Below are 23,828 nucleotides of genomic sequence, written 5' to 3' on the forward strand. Positions count from 1 at the left end.
TCTTTGCTCGCCTCCCTTTCCGCAGAGCACCTTGAGTGATGCCCAAGAAGTTCCAAGGTGAAAACACCAAGTCGGGCCGCTGCCCGCGCGAGGAAGGCCGAGGCAAAGGCAGCAGCCGATGCCAAGCGGCAGCAGGAGCTGGAAGATGCCTACTGGAAGGATGAAGACAAACACGTGATGAGGAAGGAACAGAGGAAGGTGAGAGGTTGGGGGTGGAAGGGAGATTTCCTGGCTGCTTCCCGCAGAGCCCTCGAGACCCAGGTTTGCTCCGAGAGGCTCGTTTCTCCGTGCCGGAGCCGTTGCTGTCTCTGCAAACATCGTCCGGTGCTCGGTGCTCAGGCAGAGCAGCTCCAAGGAGCGGCTCCTCTGGGAGCTAAAAGCAGCAGGGTGTGGGAGCAAGCGCGAGCTTCAGCGTGTAATTGAGAAATCTGGCGCGCTGCAGAGCTGGCTTCTGGGGGGAGGGAGCAACAGCTTTGCTGTTGGAATCGATTAAAATTGAGCTAGGAAAAGGATCGGGAGCGCTGCCGTAGGGCTTGGTTTTTATTGTTGACAAAGCAGATCCTTAGCTTTTTATTTACTCCTTCGTCTTCCTTCCTTAACTTGTCGTTAATTTCTTTTGTAGAAGGAAAAAGAAATCAGCAGGGTTAAATCCAAAGCTTTTTTCCCCCCAGCTCGTGCCGCACATCGGGACATCCCTCAAAAAATTCTTTGGTCTGCTCCTAGCAGCTTGCTCTGCCCTGGGTGCACGTTTGCCTCTGCTCAATAAGCAGAGGAGGTTGGATTTACCCGTTTATGGATTTATCTGTAATCCATTTATGGGTTATTTGGTTCTCGGTGTTATCCTGCCCCCGTGCTAGACAAACTTACTTCTGCCTTACCTGATTTTTCTGGAAATGCTCGCTGGGGACAGCTTGGCCGCTCCTTCTGGAGCAATTTGTTTGCTCTTGTGCTATCTGGGCAGGATTCTGCTGGTGATACACACGCAAATTACGGGGTTACCGCTTTTGTGCTGCGCTGCGAATCTGGCACTGGCTGAACTCCGTGTGCCGGCGCTCGAGTGCCGCGGGCGGGCGGGCAGGAGGCCAGCGCGTCCCCGTGACCCCGACGTGCGCATCCGCGTGAATTTCCCCCCCGATGCGTGTCCTGACGTTGGAATTTGGAGTCCTGCGTGCCGTGCCCCGGCGCAGTCCCGCAAAGCTGCCTAATTGCTTCCTGGAACGAGGTCTCGCCGCTGCGCTGCGTCAGGTTCTCGCCGGCGGTGACCTACCTCACCGCTCGCCCAAGGGGAGCCCGGGCGGGGGAGGTGGAGCTGTTTTTAACCCCCCCCAAATCTGGGGCCAGCCCAGAGCCTCGGGCAGGTTTTTAGGGAAGCCGTCGCGGTGCTTTTCCCCTCCTGCAGCTCAGCAGGATCCTGCCCGCGCTCTGCGCCGAGGGGTTTGGCGCTGTGCGGCTGGGTCCAGCTGCGGGCCAAGCTCGGCCCTGCTTCGTTCCCTTCCTCCCCACGTTGCTCTGGCAGCGCAGAGCTTGCTGAATTTCCCTTCCCTCCAGCGAGAGCTTTGGGATTTGGGCAAAGCCCTGGCGGTGCTGGCGTGGGAAGAGCCCCACCGGTTGTGGCCACGAGCTTCCGGGGGGGCTCCGTGTTCCTCTCAGCCGCAGCACGGGGAGGAGACGACGTCCGCGTGAGAGGCAGGGAGCTCGTCCTGGCCTTTTTTTTCCGCCTCTTCCCAGCTTTTTCTGGCTCTTCCCCGGCTCTCCGGGCGACGGCAGTAACACGTTAACGGCTCCACGGCGCCCGGGCAGCACCTCTGTGGGGCGAGTGTGCTGGGAGCCTTTGGGGCGCTGCCCAGCAGGACCCGAGTGGAGAACAACCCCCCCCCCACCACCGCCTTCCATCCCTTCCTCACCCTGCAGCTGGGCTTCTTGTGCAGTAACCGAGCTCCTGGGTAGGGTTCGGAGGCTCCTCGCGGCATTTGGGGGGGGGGGGGGGGGCGTTCCTTTAAACACCCCCCCCCAGCTCTGAGAGCAGCTCTTTCAGCCGGTCCCTGCTGCCAGGGGACGGCACCCGTCGGAGCTCTGTGAGGCGTGAAGGAGCAGCCGAGCTCCTGTCACCAGCTCGTCGCCGTCCCTGGGGAGCCCCGGCTGGAGGCACAAACCCCACGTCCTCGCCGCTGAAAGGCGGGCGTTTTTGTTTTTTTTTTTTCCCTTGTATCTTGATACAAGGCTCCGGAAAGGACGGCTTCGGGATCCGAGGTATCGATCGCACGGGTCCGCTGCGGGAGGCTGGGGGGGGGGGGGGGGGGGGGGGCGAGACGTCCCGCTGGCGGCCTGCGCAGCCCCTTCCTCTGCAGGGATCCCCATCCCTGGGGGATGTTTCCCCGGGAGGGAAGCGTCGTGCCCCCGATGCGGCTGCGGCTCCGGCGCTGGGTCCGGCCACCCCGGCTCAGCGCCCTGCTGCCCACGCGACGCCTCCGGTCCTCGTGAGGCCGGCAGGAGGCGTGGAACGGAGCCGGCGGTGACGGCCCGCTGCCAAACGTGGGCGCGCAGCGTCCGCAGGCCCGGCGACGAATCCCTGACGGTGCTGCCTTGTTCGCTCTCCACAAATAGAAACCCCGCTGTAAATGCCGGAGCGGGGAGCAGCTTCTCCCGGCGGCGAGAGTGGGGAGAGGAGAGGCAGGGCACGACGGCCTCCGCTCCCTGCTTGTCTTCCCTGATTCCCCTTCGGGATGTGGCCGCGTCCTCCCCGGGAGGTTTTGTTTGAGAGGAGCCACCAGCAGCGCGGCGTCGGCCTCGAGTTTCTGCCCTGTCGGACGTGTCCTGGTCCCAGCTGGGGCCGCGTGCGCCTGCGGAGCTGCCTGCCTCGTACAGCAGCTCTGTCCCGTAAGGAGCAGGGGTAAAAGATGAAGCTTCGCTAGCTATAAACAACGCTTCTGCTCCGAAACGTCTTGCTCCCCTGCCTTAGGTCTTGTCTCTGCTCCTCTGCTTCTGCATTATTGAAGCCCCAGCCCCACGTGCAGCCTCGCCGGGGTGCCAGCACCTCCTGGGTTACCCCGCTCAGCCCCAGGAGGGCCGGGGGGGGACGGTTCCTGTACAGCAGCCCGTGTCCCAGGCACGCTCCCAGTATCCTCTCCCAGCGCCGCTTCTCCTGCGTGCGCTTTACGCGTCGTTAAATGGCTTTTTCTGGTGGCTGCAGGTAGGTGGAGCTCCTACAGGCGCTGTCTGGGAGGGAGCAGCGGGCGACCGAGGGGCTGCCTGGCTCTGTTCCGTCCCGTGTTGTCACCCCAGAGCTCTTTGGGTGTCCCTTCGCGGTCCCCCCCCAGCCCAGCCTCAGCCCGTGTTGCTGACCCCGTGGCACTTTCCTGCGTTGACCCCTGAGGTTTTGGGGAGCCTTTGGAGGTGGCTGCTCCTCTCTCTGCCTTCACCGCCGGCCCCAGGGGTTGGTTTCTGCTTTTCTGTCCTTTGTGCCCGTCCCAAATAGACTCGAGAAGCTCCGTCCTTCCCTTGCTCCCCCTTCAACGTGAAATAGCTCTGCAGTCCCTCCGGGTGAGGGAGGGAGTGGACGTGGCCCTCGGCCAGTTCTGGCACAGCAATCCCTCCGGTTTTTGGGTTCTCCTGCGCTCCCAACCCTGCCTCCTCGTGCTCCGGTCTGGTGGCCGAGCCGGGGCTCGGCTGCGTTCGGCGAGGGGGGAGCACCCGGGGCTGCTTTCGCCCAGGTCTGTCCGGGTGCTCAGGGAGCACGGGCAGTTCTCTCGCGACACCCTGCGTGCCTGGAGAGGGGCCAGAGCCCCTCCTGATCCGGCTGAGGCCGTTAATTGCTCCATTAATTGCTCCGGCTTTACTAGAAGAGGGAGAGGCCTGACAGGAAGACTCGGGCAGGGAGGGCGGTGTCTTCAGTGAGCTCCTGCTTTGAAATCCTCCTCGAAGGTCTCCTCGTTCTCCTCTCCTCGTGTCTCAAGGCGCAGGCACTAAGGGATTAACGACCGGGAGGTTGAGGACAGATAATTGCACTAAAAGCCCGTAATGGCTTTTTTTTTTTTTTTTTTCCCCACCCCTGGCTGGCTGGAGGAGGCTTCCCCGTCCCAGCCCGGGCTGAGAGGCCGGGTCCTGGCTGGGTTTGATGCGGGCAGCCCCGGGGCCTTTTGATTCTGCATCTGTGGGCTGTGGTGCGGCACTGTGATGGGGTTTCCTTCAAGCTCCTGAGCCGTGGAGTGACTTAACGGTGGGGTTCGTTTAACGAAGTCTCGAGCCACAGCCCCGTGATGTGCCTGATTCTGCTCCTGCACCTGAAGCACGGCCGAGGACGGCGATGGGTGCCCGGTTTTGTGCCCGGTTTTGTGCCCGGTTTTGTGCCCGGTTTTGTGCCCGGTGGTGTTCCTGCCGCGCGGCTGCCCTTGTGGAAAGCCGCTCTGCCAAGGCTCAGTCACTCGGTTGTGCCATCCCCGTGAGTAATGGATGAGGCCCATAATTAAGTGTCCCTGTAACTAACCCAGATACGAAGTGCTCCAACGACACTCCTCTAGACAGAGGTGTGTGTTTGTTTTCGTTTTTGTTTTCCCTCTTTCTTTTGCAAGACCTTGCAGGCTTTGGCAGAGGAGGAATAAAAGTTAAAGTGCTGAAAGCCGCTCCGGGCCTTTTGCATGGCTTTGTCACACCCTTCCCTGGCCCTTGGAGAGCAGAGGAGCTCTTCAACTCCTTGTGGAGCGCTGTAAAATCAACACGAGGGCCGTGCTGCTGGCTGCGTTCGGTCTAACCCCTGCCCTGACTCTTTGGAAGAGCGCGAGCCAGATCCGAGGATGAATTCAGCCTCTTGACGAGCTTGTCTCCAACAACTGTTGAACTTCCAACCTCCGGCCACTTATTAAAATTAAAGTGGAGAGCTTAATCTGATTGTCAGCAGTCCTGGCCGCCGCCTCGTGCTCCTCCTCAGCAGCAGGGTTGTGTTCCGCAGCGCTGGCGTCACGGGGAGCTGGCAGGAGGCTGCAGACGGGGTAGGGACGGGGGAATTATCCCGCTGTGAGGACGGGGCAAGCTGCTGCCGGCCTGCTGGAGGGCAGGGGAACCAGCAAACCTCTCCTGTGTGAGGTGAGGTCGGTGCTCCGTTAGCTATGGGAGCGAGGTGCCTGTTCCAGGGGTGCTTTCCCGTTCCTGTAAGGGACAGTTCAATGTCCCCGCTGCTGCAGAAGGCACTAGGAGTGATTTGATCCTCTCCCTTTTTCCAGGAGGAGAGGGAGAAGCGGCGGCTGGAGCAGCTGGAGCGCAAGAAGGAACTGCAGCGCCTGCTGGAAGAGGAAGACTCGAAGCTCAAGGGGAAGTCACCCAAGCAGGTCACTCCAGGCAAAGTCACCAGGGCCCAGATCGAGGAGACCATCAGGAAAGACCAGCAGCAGAAGGAGAATGCAGACACAGGTGCGGTGGCACCGCGGAAAGGCCCCGGCAGGGGCGCGGGAGGGGGGACGGTTCCTTTTTTTCAGTCACTGAAGGGACGAGGTGCTTGGAGAGGAAGAGCCGCCTGCGGCTATCCTGTGCCATACGTTTTGTTTTATCTAACGCCCGAACGGGGAAAAACGAAACCTCCCGTCTCCCTGAGACGGAGAAACAGAGCTGCAAAGCCGGCACCCGTGCTTTCCAGGCCCGGGGACTCCGGCTGAGTTTTCCCGGCTCTCTCCTCGGTGCTTTGGAGGAGGCTGTGCCTCTTCTGGCAATGTTACGGAGTCGGGATCTGACGTTAACGGTTCTCCCTTTCCCCCTTCCCTGTGCAGCGGAGAAGGAGAAGACTCACTTGGAGGTCCCCTTGGAGGAGAACATCAACAGAAGGGTCCTGGAGGAAGGGACGGTGGAGGCCAGGACGATCGAAGATGCCATTGCTGTCCTCAGGTACCTGGCCTTGCTGTGGTGGCGCTCTCCCTGAAGGCGTCGCGTTCCTTAGGAGAAATTCGTGCAGGCGTTCCCTCCCCCAGACCTGGCGTCCCCTCCCGGCTCTCTGAACAACTTCTTTTCACGCCGCGATGGCAGCCTTCTGTCTCGGCAGCGAGAAGGAGCCGAGCCCGCTGCCTTCCGCCCCTTGAAACGAGCCCCGATGTCCTGCGGGGCGTTTGAAGTGGGAAGGGGAAGTGTCACGGGGCTTCCCGCGTTATCGCCAGCGATGTTCTGTGCTCGCTGGGCTGCGCTGGCAGAGGATCCGAGCTGGGCGAGCGGCGGCTGCCTGCCGGGAGGTGGTTGTGATGTGTGGCTGTCTCCCTTCCCTCCCGCAGCGTTGCCAACGACCCGGACCGGCACCCCGAGCGCCGGATGAAAGCCGCCTTCACGGCCTTCGAAGAGGTCAACCTGCCACGCCTGAAGCAAGAGAACCCCAACATGCGCCTGTCCCAGCTCAAGCAGCTCCTCAAGAAGGAGTGGATGAAGTCCCCAGAAAACCCCATGAACCAGAGGCACAAGGCTTACAACAGCCACAAGTAGAACTAGGGCCGACCGTCCCCCCCCCCCAGCCCCGGACGGCGGGCTGGAGCTCCAGGCCGTGCTCGGGTGAAGCAGGAGGCGCAAGGAACCCCCTCCCCTGCGTTTCCCCTCCCTGCCCTTCCCCCCCTTTCCGTCTCTGTCGTTGGATTTCAGATAAGCACGAGGCCGCAGCCCACCTCGGGGTCCCGCTGCCCTCGCTCTGCCGGCCCGCCCCTCGCGCGCTCACCTCCGCGGGCAGCTGGCGCGGAGCCGCCCGGACAGCCTGACGCCGCCTTTGCGCTTCTCAATTGGGTTCTCGTCTTACAAAAAGCTCCTAACTCGCTTCCCCGGCTCCAGCCTGGGGGCCCCGCGCCGCCGTTCGCCTGCCCGCAGCCCGGACCTGACCCAGCGTCCGTTCCTCCCTGCCCCTGCCCTGCCTGCCCCGCGCCCCGAGCTCTGCGGGGCGCAAGGGTTCCTCCAAACGTCCCGAGAACGCCGCCACCGGGGGAGGCACCCGCCCTCCGTCCCTCCTGTCGTTTTTTGGTGCTGGGGTGTCCCCGAAGAGATTCCGGGCTGCGACTGCCTCCTGCCAGCCTCCTGCCTCCCTTCCTCCCAGCGCTGCATCGGCCAGGGAGGAGGAAGCGCGATTTGGGCAGCGGCTCCCTCAGCTCGGTGCCGAAGGGAGGAGGGTGAGCTGCCTTCCCTCAGCGAGGGCACGTGGGAGACGCGAGCCCGGCGAGGTTCCTGCCCTGCCTGCGTGGGACACGAGCGCCGGACTTGGCGTGTGACTTCCCCGCTAGCTTCGCCGTGCCCCCGCGGGGAGCCCAGAGCCCCGTGCACCGCTGCTGGGCCGGGAGGGGGCCTTGGGGGGGGGGGCGCAACCCAAGAACTGCCCCCCCAAGAAGTGAAGCTGCTGCTTCTCCCGCTGCTTCCTCCCCTGCCTGCTCCCCGGCTCGGGCATGGAAGGGCCCCAGGGCCCGCGGAAGGGGCCGCGAGGCGCAGCTCAGCACCTCTCCCCCTCCTCTGCCCTGAAGCACCAACCTGGCTGCGTGCCCCCCCCCCCCCCACCGGCTGGAACCCCCCCCCCAGCCCCCCAGGTTTGTTGGTGGGAGAAGGCAGCGAGCTCCCTGCGGAGCCCGGGACGACTCCTGCCCGGTGCTGGGAGCGGGCAGCGCCTGTCCCTCTTCTCCCTCTCCCCGTTACCACCTCCGGGCCCCTTTTCAAGGCCTGAACCCTTCACGAGGCGGCAGCTCCATCGCCTTCGGCGCCCGTGCGGGAGCGGGGCCGCCAGGCTGACGTCTTCCCGGGGTGCTGGGGGGGGGGGGGGGGTGCCTTGGGGGGGGCGCTGGGTTTTCTTCTGACGGTACAACACCCGCGGGCCCCAGCCCCGGGCTGCCTTTGCCCCCCAGCCCGAGGGTCTCCTGGGAGCGGGCGGCAGGGCTGCAGCACCTCACGTGAAGGCGTTTTGCGCTGTGGTAGCGAAGGGGTCGGAGCAAAAGCTGGAGCCCAGCGCCCGCGGCACGGTGCTGGGGCCCCCCCAAACCCTCGGCACCCCCGCTTTTTTTTTTTTTTGCAGAGGGGAGGTGGAAGCGGGTCCGGGTCCCCCCCCCCCCCACCTTCCCTACGGCTGGCGGAGGCAGGGAGGAGCGCACGCGGCGTGTCCCCGCCGTGAGAAGTTTTGCGGTGTTTGAATCCGATTAAAAAAAAAAAAAACAAAAAAAAACGAGCAAAAAAAAAACCAAAAAACCCAAACCGGGTGGGCTGCGAGAGGAGTGAAATGGGGGGAAAATGGGGCCGGGGGGGGGGGGGGGCTGGTCATTTTGGGGCTGGGGGAGGCTTCCACCCGCTCCAGCCCTGGATGGGGCCCTTCCAAATCCCGCCGGGGCTGCGTTCGGGGGTCGTTGTCTTGGGGGGGGGGGGGGGGAGAGCGGGGCTCTGCCCGGTACAAAAAAATGCCCGAATTCAGCCCAGTTTCCCCGGGCTGCTGCCGCTTCACCCCGCTGCCGGGGCGCTGGGGGGGGGATTTTCCTGCCCCCCCCCCCCCCCCCCCCCCCCCCCCCCCGCCAGCTTTGTTCCTGGAGCCACGCTCGGGCCTGGGGCTGCCACGAGCCGAGCTCGGAGCCTCCCTGCGGGGGGGGCCCCGCTTCGTGCCCCCCCCCCCCCCCAGCAGCCTTGGGGGGGGCCCTGCCCTCACCGCGCTCTCGCCGCTGCCTCGGTGCCAGAGGAAGGAGCCCAAGTGAGTGCTTCCCCCCCCTCCCCGGGCCCCCCCCCCCCAGCCACACCGAGCCCCCCGGCCCTCACATCCCTCTGGTGGGGTCCCCGGGGGGGGGGGGGGGGCTGGCGGTGCCCCCCCCCTCCCGCCTTCGCCCCCTTCCGCTGCTTCCTCCTCCTCCTCTTCCTCGCTGCACTGCGGATTTGCGGGGCTGTGGTCGCGGTGCCCCCCCCCCCCCCCCCCCCACTGCAGTGCCATGGGGACCCCCCCCGTCCTTTGGGGCCAACGGGGGGGCTGCCCCCCCCTCCCCAGTGCAAAGACCCCCCCCCCCATTCCAAGGGCGGGGTGAATAGGGGGGACCCCGTCCTGCAAAACGGGACCCCCCCAGTGCGGGGGGGGGGGGATCCCCAGATGGAGGGGGGGGGCTGGGGATTATTCCCCCCCCCCCGGCAAGATGGGATCCTGCGGGCACTGAAGGGGTTAACGGGTGAACAGCCCCCCCAGCCCCCCCCCCCAATCGGAGGGGGGGGTTCCCGGTTCTGTGCCCCCCCCGCCCTTGAAAGCGGGGGGGTTCCCGCTGCGGGCGGGGCGGAGCGCAGAGGGGAGGGATTCCCCGCCCCGCCCCCCCCGGGGATTCCCCCTCCCTTTCTGCCCCCCCCCCCCCCCAAAAAAAAAGCATCCCTCTGCGGGGGGGGGCGCTGTCATGGCAACGGGGGCGGGGGAACCCGCGGGGGGGGGGGGCAGCGATCACACGGCCGCCGCATCCTCGGAGCCCCCGCGCAGCCGCGCAGGCCCGGCACCGGGCATCCCCCCCCCGCGGCCCCCCCCGGCACCGGGCATCCCCCCCCCCCCGGCATTCCCCCCCCCCGGCACCCGGCATCCCCCCCCCGCAGCCCCTCCCCGCGCACTGCTCGCCCTGCACCAAGCCCCCCCCCCCGCACCGTGCGCGCCCCCCGCAGCCCCCCCATCTCACCCCGCAGCCCCCCCCCCCCACACCCCGCACCGCCCCTGCACCACGCAGCCCCCGGCCCCCCCCCCCCCCCCCGTGCCTGTCCCCCCCCCGCACACTGCAGCACGGAGCTGGGCGCGCGCCCCTCCGCGCTGCCCCCTCCCTGCGCGAGCACTGCGCGCGCCCCCCTTGCACGCCCCTTGCACGCCCAGATCCGTGCGTCTGCTCCCTTGCACGCCCCCCCCCCCGTGCGTGTGTGTGTCCTCCCCCCACCCCCCCCCCGCTTTGTTCCGTGCCCAGCCCCAGGCCCCTCGCCCCGCGCACAAAGGCTTTGCACACCCGCCCCGGTGCAGCGAGCGTGCAAACACGCGCACCCGCTGCTGCGGGCAGCTCTCCCCTCACAAAGGGAGCGGGGGGGGGGGGCTGCAGGCGGCCGTGCCCCCCCCCCCGCCCAGCTGCAGCACGGCGCACCCCGATCCCGGTGCTGGGGGCACCCCGAAACCCCCTGGGGAGCCTCCTGCTCCCGGTTCCCCGCCGGCACTGGGAACTCCCGGGGATCCCCTGGGTTTTGGGGACCCCCCCGCACCCCCCCCCCCCCCCCCCAGCGCCGTAGGGGTGGGGAAGGGGAGCAGGGGGACACCCCAGGGCGGCGCCCCCGGCGTCCCCGTGCCACCCTTGGGTGCTGCTCGTGCAGCGGGGACCCTTTGGGTGCAGCCGGGGGACACCGGGAGCACCGCGGCTGGCTCGGGGCCATCGCGGCTCCGGCCTCACGCTGCCCAGGGCAGGATGGTGCTGGGCATCGGGGGGGGGGGGGACGGGGGACGGGGGGGAAGGACGACGACGACAGCGGGAGGTGGGTGCTCGGCCCCCGTGCCCGCAGATGTGACAATTAAAACGGGGGGGAGCCGGGTTTAGCCGCAGACAATAGCTGCGGAGGCCCCGGGCGGCGGGAGCGCGCGGCTGCGCGTGTGAGCGGAACAGCACCGCGCCGCGCAGCACCGCGCAGCACCGCGTCGCCCGCCGCCCACCCCCCCCCCCCTCACCCCCCCCGCGCCGGGGCTGCCGAGGTGCGGAGCGGTGCCGAGGGGACCGAACCGAAGCCCCCCGCCGCCCCCGACCCCCGGCTCGGCCGCCGAGGTCGCCTCGAAGCCCGGGCTCGCCGCCGCACCGGCACGTGCCAGCCCCGGGCCATGGTCACCGGCGGCGGCGCTCGAGGGGAGCGGAGGCCGGGGTCTGCCCGCAGGTGGGTGCTCGGTTAGAGGTGGGGGGGGGGCGGTGGGGGGGGGCACCCCCCCGGCACTGGGGACCCCCCGGTACTGGGGAACCCCCCGGCTCTGACACCCAGCAGTGCTGGGAGCCGCCCGATCCTGGGGAACCCCCCGCCTCGGGGACGTGCCAGCACTCGGGGACCCCGCTGGCACCGGGGACCCGCTGGCACCGGGGACCCTCTGGCTCCTGGGGACCCTCCCGGCTTCTGGGCCCCCCCCCAGCTCCTAGGGCTGCTCCAGCACCGGGGACTCCCCCGGTCCCTGAGGACTCCCAGGCGTGGGGGAACCCCCAGCTCCTGGGAATCCCCTGGCTCCCGGGGACCCGCGGGTGCCACCGGGCTGCGGAGGGGGCTCCGGGGGGGGTGCCCGGGGGTGGCACTGCTCCGCGGGAAGGGGACGGGGATGCCGCGGGGGGCTGCCCCGAGGGCACCCCAACGCCAGGCTTTGTGGGGCGGGGGCAAGCGGGGCCCCTTCTGCCTCCTCTGCTCTCTCCCACCCTGCACCACGCAGCCCCCATTTGTGTCGGGGGGGGGGGGGGGGGGGGGGAGGGGGGGGTGGATATGTTCGGATTTGGGCAGCGGGGTGCGGGAGGCAGCCCCCCGGCGCTGACAATGAGGATGCGATGGGAGTGACTCTGCCCGGCTAAAAATATCCTCCTCCGCCAGCGCCGCGGCCTCAAGGTCACCATCCGCCGTGGTGGGGCCGTGGGGGGCGGGGGGGGGGGGGGGAGATGCGGGGGTGTAGGGCGGGGAAGCCCCTGGTCCCCCCCCCCACCCCGCGCCGCCGCCGCTCCCGCAGGCACCCGGGGTGGCTGCAGCTGCGGCGCGCAGAGCGGCCCCCGCGCCCCCCGCCCGTCCCTGCGCCCCCCGTCCTGTGGGGCCGTAGCAGGTGAGCGGGGGGCGTTGGGGGGGCTGCCGGGGGCGGGGGGGGGGGGGGGAGCCCATCCCGCTGCTGTTCGTGGAATAGGGGACCCCGGGGAGGGATTCCCCCCGCCATAGCGGGGCATCCCCGTGTCCCCAGGGGGATTGGGGACGCCGGGGACGCCGGCAGCTCCGGGCAAGCCCCAATTTTGGGGGCTCCGTGGCCGCAGGGACTGAAGCCACGAGGCTGGGAGGGGGTGAAGGGCTGGGGGACACCCCCGGTGCTCCCCCCCGGCAGGATCCCGTGACCGTGCCCATGGCGTGGCTCCGGCTGCGAGCCTCGAGGAGCCTCCTTTGGCGAGGCCCCGGGGCCGGTGGGCCGGGAGGGGGGGGTGGGGGGGTCGTGCAGGGTGCTGGGGCTGCCCCCAGCCGTGTCCCCGGGGCCGTGCGCAGTGTTTGCCATCTCAAAGTCCGGGGTCAACGCGCGGGGTCCCGCGGGGCTGGTGCCCTGCGCTGGCCTGGCCGTGCCGCCGGGCACCCACCGAGGCCGCAGGTGCGCAACGGGGGCCCCCCCCCCCCCACCCCTCTCCGCCCTTCCCCGTGACCTTGGGACCACGCACGGGCGGGGGGGGCTGCGGGGACACCGTGCCCCCTGCCCTCATCGCCTCCCCATAGCTGGGGAGACCCCCCGCTCTGCGAAGGTGCTGGCAAGGTTTGGGGGGACCCCCCACCCACCGAGGGCAGCAGGGACACCCGGGGGGGCCCCCAGACCCCCCCCCCCCCGGGGCAGGGGGTCCGTGCGCGACCCGGCGAGGGCAGCCAGGCGCGGCGGCTTTGTCCTTCGGCTGAGCCGAGCCGCATGGGGGAGGCGGCGGGCGAGCCCGGCACGGTGGCTTTGTCTGGGGACGGCGGTGGTGGCGGCGGAGGGGCGCGGGGACCCCGGCCACCCCCTCGGCCTGGCACAGGTAGGGCGTCCCCGGCCGTGGCTCCCCACTCCCCCGGTGGCTCTGCCCCATCGTGGGAGGGCTGGGGACATTTTGGGGTGGGGACAGGAGGCGCCCGTCCCCGCAGGGACGCTGGGGTGGGGGTGGCAGGGTGCTGGGGTGGCAGCACCGGGGTCCCATTTGGGGTGGGAGGGATGGGGACGTCCTCCTTGGGTTGGCGGGGGCTTCCATCCCTGGGGATGGCACAGCTGGGGCTGTCCCTGCTGTCCCCGATGTCCCTCCAGGGCCTGATCCAGCTGCAGTTCTAGGGCTCCTTGGTGCGCAGGAGGGCTTCCCTCTGCGTCCCTTCCCTCTGCTCCCTTCCCTCCGCTCCCTTCCCTCTGCTCCCTTCCCTCTGCTCCCTTCCCTCCGTGTCCCTTCCCTCTGCTCCCTTCCCTCTGCGTCCCTTCCCTCTGCTCCCTTCCCTCCGTGTCCCTTCCCTCTGCGTCCCTTCCCTCTGCTCCCTTCCCTCTGCTCCCTTCCCTCTGCTCCCTTCCCTCTGCGTCCCTTCCCTCTGCTCCCTTCCCTCTGCTCCCTTCCCTCCGTGTCCCTTCCCTCTGCTCCCTTCCCTCCGTGTCCCTTCCCTCTGCTCCCTTCCCTCTGCTCCCTTCCCTCTGCGTCCCTCGACCTTCTCAGGGAGCCCCAGGGACCAGCCGGGGATTCCCTGCATGGCAGCGGGGCTGGGCTCTGCCCGGGGCGGTTCGGGTGTCCCTGCCCGTCCCCGTGCCACCCCTCCTGCCTTTTCCCACTCCTTCCTCGCGCCTTCAGGCCCACGGGAATCCTCGCACCCCCCCCCACCAGCCCCATGGGTTGGGGGGCACGGGTCGCATCCTGACTCGGGTAAAACCAACCCGGCTCCAGGCTCTTCCCGTTGGCACTCGGGGTGCCCGGGGTCCCACGGTGCCACCGTCCCAGCTCTCCTGGGGTGCTCGTGCTGGTGGCTCTGCCAGCCTGGGGGGGGGGGGGGGGGGGGGGGGGTCAGTCCCACGTCCCCCAAAGCAGGCTCAGCACCCCCCACCCTGCCCTGTGCCGGTGTTTGCGGGGGCCGGGGGCTCTTGCCGGCACTGCCAGATGCTCCCCAGCCCCGGACATATGGCTCGGCCCCGCGGGGTGTCCCCATCCTTCTTCCCCCAGCGGGACCTGCCGGGCTGCGGGCGCCAGGCTGCGGGCACGGCCTCTGCACCCCCAAATTCCTCCCTCCCCCCCACCCCCCCTTCCACCCCCCCCCCCAAGCACCGTGATTCCCAGGCAGGAATTAGCGAGCGGGTGATAAATAAATCACCAGCCGGGAGGGAGCCTTTCGGCCGCCCGCCTCTATTTTTAGCTGCACCCTCCTCTGCAGTTGCTCCCAGGCAGCAGCGCTGCTCCGGGGCACGGGGGGAGAGCGGGGTCCTGCTGGCACCCGCGGGGACACGACAGGGACGGGACGGTCCCCAGGGCACCGGGGCGCTCTGCAACCCCGCTCGGTGGGGTTAAACCACGGCCCCCCCCCTCCCCTGCTCGGTGCAGGGGTGAGGGGGCTGCCGGCGATGAGACCCCGGTTCCGTCCCCTCCAGGGTCCTCTCCGGGCCCTGCTTGGCCCCGTCCCCGTTGTTCCCCGTGGCGGGGGCGAGGGGGGGACCCCGCAGCCCCTGGGGGAGGCAGGGAGGGGGCGGCGGGGCCGGGTGAAGCTTGGTGCTGCAGCTTGGTGCAGCCCTTCGCTGCGGCGCTTGGGGCCAGCGTGCGGCCCCCCCCCCCCCTCCCTGCCAGCTGCACCGGGGACCCTCCTGCAGGCGGGTGCCACACGGGGACCCCCCCCTATCCTCGCCTGGCCCCCCCCCGTTTGAAGCCTGTGATGTCTCCATGCCCACCTGGGGCACGTTCCCCCTCCTCTTGCTGGGGGAACGATTCTTGTCCCTGCTCCCAGCGCTGTCCACTTGGGCCGGGGTCACCCTGGTGGCACGGGGGGGGCTGCAGCGGGGGGGTCCCGCCGCATCGCCGCGCTGCCGACACGGGGACACTCGGGGCCGGTGCTCAAGGACATCCGTCAGCTGGCACGTAACCGAGATGGACCTGGGGGGGGGGACCTGCGGGGTCCCTGTCCCCACGCTGGAGCCGTGAGCTCAGCACCCGCATCCTGCATGCCCAAGCACCCCAAGGCTGCAGCAGCATGGGGACAGGGACAGGGACAGGGACAGGGACAGGGACAGGGACACCCCAGGAGCTCGCGGCGTTCCCTGGCCAGCACCGGGAGCTTTCATCCGCCCTCGCGGCCCAGGCGCATCTCGCCGACGGAGAGATTCGCATTGATGTCTGCCGGGGCGAAAGATTTAATAAGGCCTATTTGCCTTGCCATCAATATAAGCTGTTAGCGAAACGGCCACGGCGTGCTGGTTAATAAAATATTTACCGCGAGCCGTCCCCGAGGGCTCTCGGGGCACTTTTCTGACCCGATTCCGGACCCGCAAAGTTTGCGGTGCCGTGGGGCGAGCGCTCTGCCCTCGCGGCTCCGCCGGGGGCTCAGCTTCCCCTCCGCGCCGCCCGCTCCGGCGTTTGCTCCCCAACCGAGTATTAAAAAGAAATCGGAGCCCATTTTCCTGCAATAAATTTGGCAGAACGGCGAGAAAATGATCTGCCTCTGGAGGGGAGCCAGTGGCCCCATTCGCGCACCGCGGAGCAGCTGGCCGCCGGAGCCCTGCCGTCAGCCGAGCAGCCTTTGCACCCCGTAGGTAGCCGGGAAGCAGCGTCCCCGGCTGTGGGTGTCCCCCTGCGGGGACACAAAAGGGTCCCCTCGGCCACAGACGGGTGCTGGCAGCACCTTGCTGGGTGTCCCCGCGCACCGGGAGAGCCGCGAGCACGGTGGCCGCGTTTGCGACGGGGCCGACGAGGCCGGTTGTTGGGGCTGCGGCGGCACCGGGGTGCGTGGGGGGGGGCCTTAAATCTGGGGAGCTGCTGCCCCCGGGGTGCTGCTGTGGGGGGAGGAGGGGGATCCCCCTGGATTTTCCCCTTCCAGGGCCCTGCAGCCAGTGCCCAGGGGCTGCGCTGGGGGCTCGTGGTGCCCACGGGGGCCTGCGGTGCTTGAGGCAGGAGGAGGCGAGCACCAGCTGACGGGGACAGTGCTGCCGGCACCGGGGTGTTTGCACCGTGGGGCCCCTCGTGCAGCGGGGCTGTTTGTGCTGGGGGGGGGGGGCTGTGCTGGCTGCAATGGGGCCGCTTGTGCAAGGGGGCCGTTTGTGCAACGGGGCTGTTGGTGCAATGGGGCTGTTTGTGCAACAGGGACAATTGTGCTGGGGGGCTTCCATGCAAGGGGGCTGTTTGTGCAACGGGGGCATGTGTGCAGTGGGGACGTTTGTGCAATGGGGACGTTTGTGCAACGGGGGCATTTGTGCAGTGGGACTGCTTGTGCAATGGGACAGTTGGTGCAACGGTGCTGTTTGTGCAAAGGGGACGTTTGTGCGGGGGGGGGGGGGGGGGGGGCTGTTTGTGCAACGGGGCTGCTCGTGCACCGGAGACATTCACGCGGCGGGGCTGGTGGCGCAGTGGGGACGTTCAGGCCGCCGGGACGTTCGTGCAGCGGGGCTGGTTGTGCGACAGGGCTCTTGGTGCAGCGGGGTCGTGCGTGCACAAGGGCTGCTCATGCAGCGGGGCCGTCGGTGCAATGGAGCCGTGCGTGCTGGGGGCTGCGCCGGGGCTGTTTGTGCAGTGGGGTTTTGCATCAGCTCGACAGGGCCAGGCCCGTGCAGCGGGGCCCGGGGGGGGGGGGCCTCTTGGGCTCTGTCACCCCCCCGGTGCAGGCAGGCGGCGCGGCTCTGGCCCCGCTACGAAGGCGCAGGGTGGGGGGGCTCAGCCTGCAGCCCCCAGGGTGGGGCCGAGCACCCCCCGTCCCCGCGTCCTGCCCTATTTTCCCCTTTTCCAATCTGGTGACAAAACGACATCCAAAAAACAGACCCGAAAAACACGGCCGTGGCTGCCGCGGGGTGGGGTGGGGGGGCTCGGTGCTGCAATGCCAGCGCGCATGGGGCAAGGCCCCAGGCTAGGGGGGGGGTGGCTCCGAGGGTCCCCCCAAACCTCCCCATGCACCGGGGGGGGGGGGGGGGCTCACGCCACCCCGCTAATGCCACCTCTCCTCCCCGGCCAGGCGTGGAGGGAAGCCCATGGCACCCGGCCCCCCGGACCCCCCCCGTGCCAAGCCCCAGCCCCGCTCCCATAGCCCCTAGCGCCCCGAGGCCCCCCCCCGCCAGCGGCGGGGAGCGCGAGCAGGTACGGGGGTGCGGGGTGCCAGGGCGGCGGGGCTGGGGTGCAGGGGGCTGCTGCGGGGCCGGGGGGGTCCCAGGGGCGTGGGGGGGGGGGGGGGGATGCAGGGGGGTGATGGGGGGGGTGCATGGGGGTGAGGGAGAGGGTGCATGGGGGGGTGATGAAGGGGGGTGGTGGAGGAAGGGTGCATGGGGGTGGTGGGAAGGAGGTGCTGGAAATGGGGTGCTGGGGGGGCGCATGGGGTGGGGGGGGTGCTTGGGGATGGGTTTTGGGGTGCAGGTGAATGAGGGTGGAGGCTGAGGGGTTGGGGGGCATGGGGGGGGTGCTCAGGGGGTGCGCGGGGGTTGTCACGGAGGGGGCTGGAGGCTGCACGTTGGGGGGGGGGGATGGAGCCTGACGGGGGGTGCTCGGGGGGGTGGGGGGGCTGTGATGGAGGGGTGGGGGCGTGCGTGGGGTCTGGGGGAGTGCACAGAGTGATGGGGAGGCGTGGGGTGATGGGGGGGGTGCGTGGGGTGGTGGTGGGAGTGGGGGGTGATGGGGAGTGATGGGGTGATGGGGGGGTGCCTGGGGAGTTGGGGGGGTGCCTGGGGAGTTGGGGGGCATGGGGGGGTGACAGCAAGGGGTACGGAGGGGCGGGAGGATGGCAGCAGCGTGCAGGGGGGGTGCAGGTGGGGGATCCCCTGTGGGGGGTCCCCCGTGGGGGGGGTTCCCCGTGGGGGGGGTTCCCCGTGGGGGGGCTCTGGGGGCGCCCGGGGCTCTCCGGGGGACTTCGGGAGGGGGCCCGGGGAGAGGAGGGGGCTCCTGAGGAGGGAGGGGGGGGGGGGCGGAGCCGGCGCACGGGGGTGGGCGGGGCGTGGAGGGCGACGTCACGAGGGGGGCGTGGCCTCCCCCAGCCAATCAGCAACCTCGCTCGGGTCGCCCCGCCCCGGGCTCTCCGGTCCCGCCGCCGCCGCGCGCCCCCGGGGCCGAACCGGGCTGCGGCGGCTGCGGCGCGGCCCCGGGTCGAGCTCGGGCTCCGGTCACCGGCGGCAGGTGGGGGGCAGCGGGGGGAGGGAGGGGGGGGTTGCTGAGCCCGCTCCCGGTAACCGGGGCCGAGCCGTTCCGGTGCCCCCCCACCCCCCGCCGGTAACCGGCCGGCCCCCGGTGCCGCTGCCCCCGGGATGGCGACGGCGGCGCGGGGGGGGGACGCGCTCGGTGCAGGCGCGCGCGGTGCGGGGGGGGCGCGGTTTTTAGGAGCGGGGCGGGGGGTGGGCATCGTGGATGAGCCCCCACGTGCGGGGCAGGTGGCGGCCGGTACCGGCGGCGGGGAGGGGGGCGCAGCTCGGTGCCCCAACCGGTGCCTTCTCTCCCCCCCCCCCCCCCCCCCATCCCCAGGTGCCCCCCGCGCCGCTGAGCCATGCGGCATCGCCCGGCCCCCAGCTCGCCACAGCCATGAGCGGCTGCCGCTCCAATGGGGGGGTCCTGAACGCCTCGCCCCGCACCCTGCACCCCCTGGAGGGCGAGACCCAGCCCCTGCGGCCCCGCCGCCCCCCCGGCCTGGAGGTGGTGGTGGTCTCCCGGCCCGAGCAGCCCCCGGCCCCCGGTCACGATGCGGTCGAGGCGCGGGGGCCGCGGCGCACCAGAACATCGGCTACAAGCTGGGCCACCGGCGCGCCCTCTTCGAGAAGCGCAAGCGGCTCAGCGACTACGCCCTCATTTTCGGCATGTTCGGCATCGTCGTCATGGTCACGGAGACGGAGCTGTCCTGGGGGGTCTACACCAAGGTGGGGGGGGGGTGTGTGTGTGTGAGGGCGCGGCGGGGATGGGGTCGGGGGCGTCCGCGCCGTCCCCGTGCGCCGCGGGGCTCACGGCCGCTCGCTGCCCTCGCAGGAGTCCTCGTACTCGTTTGCACTGAAATGCCTTATCAGCCTCTCCACCGTCATCCTCCTGGGGCTCATCGTCATGTACCACGCCAGGGAGATCCAGGTGAGGGGCACCCACGGGTGGGTGAGCGGTGGGGGTCTCGCCGCCCCCCCCCCGTGCCACCGCCCAGCGCCCCGCTCCCCGCAGCTCTTCATGGTGGACAACGGCGCGGACGACTGGCGCATCGCCATGACCTACGAGCGCATCTTCTTCATCGCCCTGGAGCTGGTCGTCTGCGCCATCCACCCCATCCCCGGGCAGTACCTGTTCACCTGGACGGCGCGGCTCGCCTTCACCTACGCCGCCTCGGTGGCCGACGCCGACGTGGACATCATCCTCTCCATCCCCATGTTCCTGCGGCTCTACCTGATCGGGCGCGTCATGCTGCTGCACAGCAAGCTCTTCACCGACGCCTCCTCCCGCAGCATCGGCGCCCTCAACAAGATCAACTTCAACACCCGCTTCGTCATGAAGACCCTCATGACCATCTGCCCCGGCACCGTGCTGCTGGTCTTCAGCATCTCCTCCTGGATCATCGCCGCCTGGACCGTCCGCGTCTGCGAGAGGTAAGGGGGGGCGGCGCGGGGCCGGGCGCTGCCCGTGGCGGGGGGGGGGGGTGGGCTCTCGGGGAGGGCGCGGGGCCGGGGCGCAGCTGAGGACGCACGGAGCCCACCTGGGGGGCTATGGGGGGAGCACCCGGAGAAGAGGTCCCTGGATGTCTTCGCCGGATCCTCGTGCCCGGGTGCGGTGGGAGGTGGCCGTGGTGCTTTGCCGGAGCCGCGGTTGTTTGCCAGGAGGATGCCGGAGCCCCGGCGGGGAGGACGCCGTCCCCACGCGTCCCCGTGGGATGCTGCGCGACCCCAACACCAGCAATGGGGCGGGGGTCTCGGGGCTGGGATGTGGCACGTGCTCCTCAGCTGCGCCCGGCCGGGGCTGGGCTGCGCTCGCCCGTCCCTGCGCTCGCCTTCCTCGGCCGCTTCTCCTCGCCCCGGGACCGCGCATTAACTGCTCTTGTTTTCCCTCTCTGACCGCTCTGCTGCTGGCAGGGACAAACTGTGAGTCACCCCAGGAACCGAGAGCCGCGTCCTGCACGGGACGTTCCCCCCTCACTGCCCCCCCACCCCCCCCCCACCCCCCCAGGCTTGTGCTACTCAGAATTTAGGATTAGCTGCAGCCGGCGGGTTGGGGGGGGGAGGTACGGGAGGGGGCACCTGAGCCAGAACAAAAATCCCACGGAGCTGGAAAGGGGCCGGAGCCTTTTCCACTTGGAACCTCAGCAGCTGCTCGTTGCCCCCCCACCCCCACCCCGTGCCCCCAGCTAGGGTGGATGCGGTGCCCAGGGCTGGCTGCAGCCACGCTTTGAACGCCTGGGGGGGTCCCGTGGGGATGGGGGTGCAGGGCAACCCCCTTCTGCCCCAGATTTTTGGGGGCGGGTTTGCTGCAGACCCCCCCAGCGGGTCCCTGGGGTGGCCCCAGGGCTCCCGTTTTTGTTCCTGGAGTGATAAACAAAGCTGAGCCGAGCCAAAGCAGCCGGGAGGGAGCCCCGGGACCCTTTTTATTTCCGGATGGGGGCTGAAGCGTCTCCAAAGGGCTTTCGCGCGGCTCCGAGCGTTCCCGTCGCTCGGCGTTTCCCCTCCTCGATGCACGTGGTTCGGGCGCGCTGGGGGAGTCCCGGGGATGCTCCTCGGGGTGGAGCAGGGGAAGGGGAAGAAGAGGGGGCAGAGGAACAGCGGGCAGCGCTGCAGCACCGGCGGGCAGCACCGTGGGGCAAAGTCCTCGGGCTCTCGGCGCTTTTGGGGACCGGCTGAGCCCGGCCGTGCCTGGCACCCCCGTGCACCCCAGCGCCAGCCTCCCCTGGGGTGCGTCACCCCACGGCGTCGCCCCACCGCATCCCCCGGTGCCGGCTGAGGTTCCAAGCCCAAACTTTGCAGGCTGCGCCTGGGGAGGGGTGGGGGGGGGGGGGGGGCACAGGCGGAGGGACGCAGCAATCCTAAATTCCTCGCCGCACGCTTTGAGTCCGCCCCGGCTTGCTGCGATCGGCCCCTTCCCTTGCCTCGCCTCCGCCCCCCGGGCGTTCGCGCTCCCCGCTGCTCCCCGCATGCTCCCCGCTGCCCGGCTTGGCCGCCCCGGCTCGTCCCGGTGTCCCCGCGAGCGGCGGGGCTGTGTGCGGGGGGCACGGCCGCAGGCGTTCGTGGCTTCGGTGCCGGCCACGAGATCTCAAAGCACGGCGTCCCTGCTGCGATTCCAGCTCGGTCCCTGCTGGGGTGGCCTCGTGGGGTGAGGGGTGCCCTGCTCCAGCCGGCGTCCCCAGTGTGGACACTGTGCAATCGTCCCCAGCTCTGCAGAGAAACGTCCCCTCCTGGGGGCCTTGCGGTGACACCCGTGTCCTGTGCTTTGAGATCGTCGAGGGCAGCTTGAGGAGGGTGGGGATTTGTCGTCCCCCCCACTCCCGGCACAGCCCTGGGTGGGCGCAGCTCCGCCACCCTCCTGTCCCCTCTCCACGGGACGCTTTGGTCTCCAGCGCTGTGGGTGCCCGGCCCAAGCCCGGGGGCAAGCTGGAACCCCGGTGCCTCTTCTTGGGGACCCCTGCGGCACGGCCGGGAGCTCGGGCACTCCCCTGGCTGCAGCCACGGCACGGGGAAGCGGCTGCACATTGCGTGGCCAAGCCCACGGCGCGGGACCCCGCGGCTGACGGGCGCTGCGCTTGGCTCCGGGCAGGTACCACGACAAGCAGGAGGTGACCAGCAACTTCCTGGGGGCGATGTGGCTGATCTCCATCACCTTCCTCTCCATCGGCTACGGGGACATGGTGCCGCACACCTACTGCGGGAAGGGCGTGTGTCTGCTCACTGGCATCATGGTGAGCCTGCTGGGGGTCCCCGGGGAGGGCTGCGAGCGCCCGCAAGCGCCGGTGCCCTCACCCCGGTGCTGTGCCCGCAGGGTGCCGGCTGCACGGCTCTGGTCGTCGCCGTCGTTGCCAGAAAGCTAGAGCTCACCAAAGCGGAGAAACACGTGCACAATTTCATGATGGATACGCAGCTAACAAAGCGGGTAAGGGCCCCTCCAGCTCCTCACTTCATCCCCTCCGGCGGCGTCCGGCTGCCTCCGTCCCCGACCCCCGGTGTTTGGTTGCCTTCAGGTGAAAAATGCTGCTGCCAACGTACTCAGGGAAACGTGGCTCATCTACAAACACACCAAGCTGGTGAAGAAGATCGACCATGCCAAAGTTCGGAAACACCAGCGTAAGTTCCTCCAAGCCATCCATCAGTAAGTGCCAAACCTTTACCTGCTTCCTACGCGGCGCCCGGGCGCGGGCAGAGCTGCCCAAACGCCGCCGGGACGTCCCCGGCCGTGCCACCGTTGTGGCACCGCCAGCCTGGGTGGCCGTGGAAATGACCCCTTCTTCTGTTCTGGCCCCCGATTTCTGCCAGTTCTACCCCAAATGCCCGCGTCCCTGGGCTGGCATCCTGATTTCCCTGGCAGTCTTGTCCTGGGGGGATGTTTTCCCAGCGGGTGGGGACCCTGGTGGCATCGGGGACAGTGCTGGGGTGACCTGGGGGTACGCAATGGCACGGCTTGGTGTCACCGTGTCTGCTGTCCGGCTTCACCCGCATCGAGCCCCTGGTGCCTCCTGCTTCGGGGGGGAAGCGGAGGGGTGGGGGGGGCCGGGGGGAGCCGCTGTCGTCCCCGTGCGCTCTTGGTGGTGGTATTAAACCTGCTGTTGTGTTTTGTCTCTGTTCTGCCCCGTCCCTGCAGAGCCCAGAAGTAAGTCTGCCCGGCTCCTCCGTGCCTGTCCGTGTGCATGGGCTCGGTGCTGCAAAATGGGGAGGGGGGGCGGGTGGCATGGCAGCGCAGCCCCCCCCGGCCGGGGCTGTCTCTTCTTCGGGAGGGTCCGGGGCAGCGCCGGGCCATGCGGGAATGTGGGAGCTCCCCAGGAATGTGGGAGCCCCCCAGGAGCGTGCGACCCCCCCCGAGTGCATGCCGGGGCGCCGGGGAGGACCCCGCGGGGTGCCGCTGAGCCGTCCCCGCTCCCGATTCCCCCGGCAGGTTGAGGAGCGTGAAGATGGAGCAGCGCAAGCTGAACGACCAGGCGAACACGCTGGTGGACCTGGCGAAGGTGAGCCCTGCCGGCGGGGGGGATGCTGGAGAGGGGGACACGGCGTGGGGGGGGCAGGGTGCTGACCTTTCCCGCCTTTCCCGGCAGACCCAGAACATCATGTACGACATGGTGTCGGAGCTGCAGGAGCGCAACGAGGACCTGGAGAAGCGCATCGGCGCCCTGGAGAGCAAGCTGGAGGCGCTGGGGCTGAGCCTGCTGGCGCTGCCGGGGCTCGTCAGCCAAGCCATCGGGCAGCAGCAGCGCGAGCTGCTGGGGAGCTGGGCCCCCCGCCTCTGCTCCGCCACGGCCCCCTGCACCCCCGCCCGGCGCCGCAGGTCCCCTTCCACCGCCCCCCACACCTCCTCGGACAGCGGGTGACGGGGGGGGGGGGGGGCAGCGGGGGGGCCCCTTTTATGTCTGGCCATCGTGTGGCTGATTTCAGTAGCTTTGTTCTGTAAAGCCCTCTATAAACTTCCTGCGTTCACTGTGCTGGCGTGAGGCTGGAGCCCCCCCCACCACCACCACATCCCCGGCCCCCCCCAGGTGGTCCCGTGCTCCCCCAGGCCAGGGGAGGGCTTTGGAAGGGGGGGGGACACACACAAACAGCCCGAGGGGGTCCTGGGGTGGAGGGGAGAAAAGGGAGGGGGGGGAAGAGAGGGGGAGCCCTGAGGTTTGGGGGGGTCCAGGGGTCTGTCCCCCTGCTGTGGGTTGGGGGGGTCAAGGATGGGGCCGGGGGTGGGGAGCCAGGCAGGGTGGGGGGCAGCCCCCCCAGGGCAAAAGCAGGGCTGAGCCCCCAGGGTGAGGGGTTGGGGGTGAGGGGTGGGGGGCTCCGTCCCCAGCCCGGCCACACGAAGTCACGTCACCTCTCCGTGCCTCAGTTTCCCCATCTG

General features: G+C 69.4%; 2 protein-coding genes across 2 annotated transcripts; both read left to right on the forward strand.

Moving 5' to 3' along the window:
• Window positions 1-38: 38 nt before the first annotated feature.
• On the forward strand, window positions 39-6,775 carry CCDC124 (coiled-coil domain containing 124). Its single transcript, XM_035569803.2, is given in 5 exon segments — window positions 39-74; window positions 76-198; window positions 5,217-5,403; window positions 5,757-5,871; window positions 6,249-6,775. Coding segments are annotated over 5 exon segments (666 nt in total). The 3' UTR covers window positions 6,454-6,775.
• Window positions 6,776-10,783: 4,008 nt separating this feature from the next.
• KCNN1 (potassium calcium-activated channel subfamily N member 1) lies at window positions 10,784-23,316 on the forward strand. The gene is given in 16 exon segments (XM_050715684.1): window positions 10,784-10,836; window positions 12,423-12,435; window positions 12,438-12,495; window positions 12,498-12,686; window positions 16,822-16,943; window positions 18,312-18,552; window positions 18,555-18,700; window positions 18,807-18,902; window positions 18,987-19,405; window positions 19,886-19,894; window positions 21,558-21,699; window positions 21,780-21,890; window positions 21,979-22,106; window positions 22,596-22,604; window positions 22,887-22,956; window positions 23,044-23,316. Coding segments are annotated over 16 exon segments (2,079 nt in total).
• Window positions 23,317-23,828: the final 512 nt, after the last annotated feature.

This window comes from Cygnus atratus, chromosome 26, assembly GCF_013377495.2.
Source record: "Cygnus atratus isolate AKBS03 ecotype Queensland, Australia chromosome 26, CAtr_DNAZoo_HiC_assembly, whole genome shotgun sequence".
NCBI classification, from domain to species: Eukaryota; Metazoa; Chordata; class Aves; order Anseriformes; family Anatidae; genus Cygnus; species Cygnus atratus.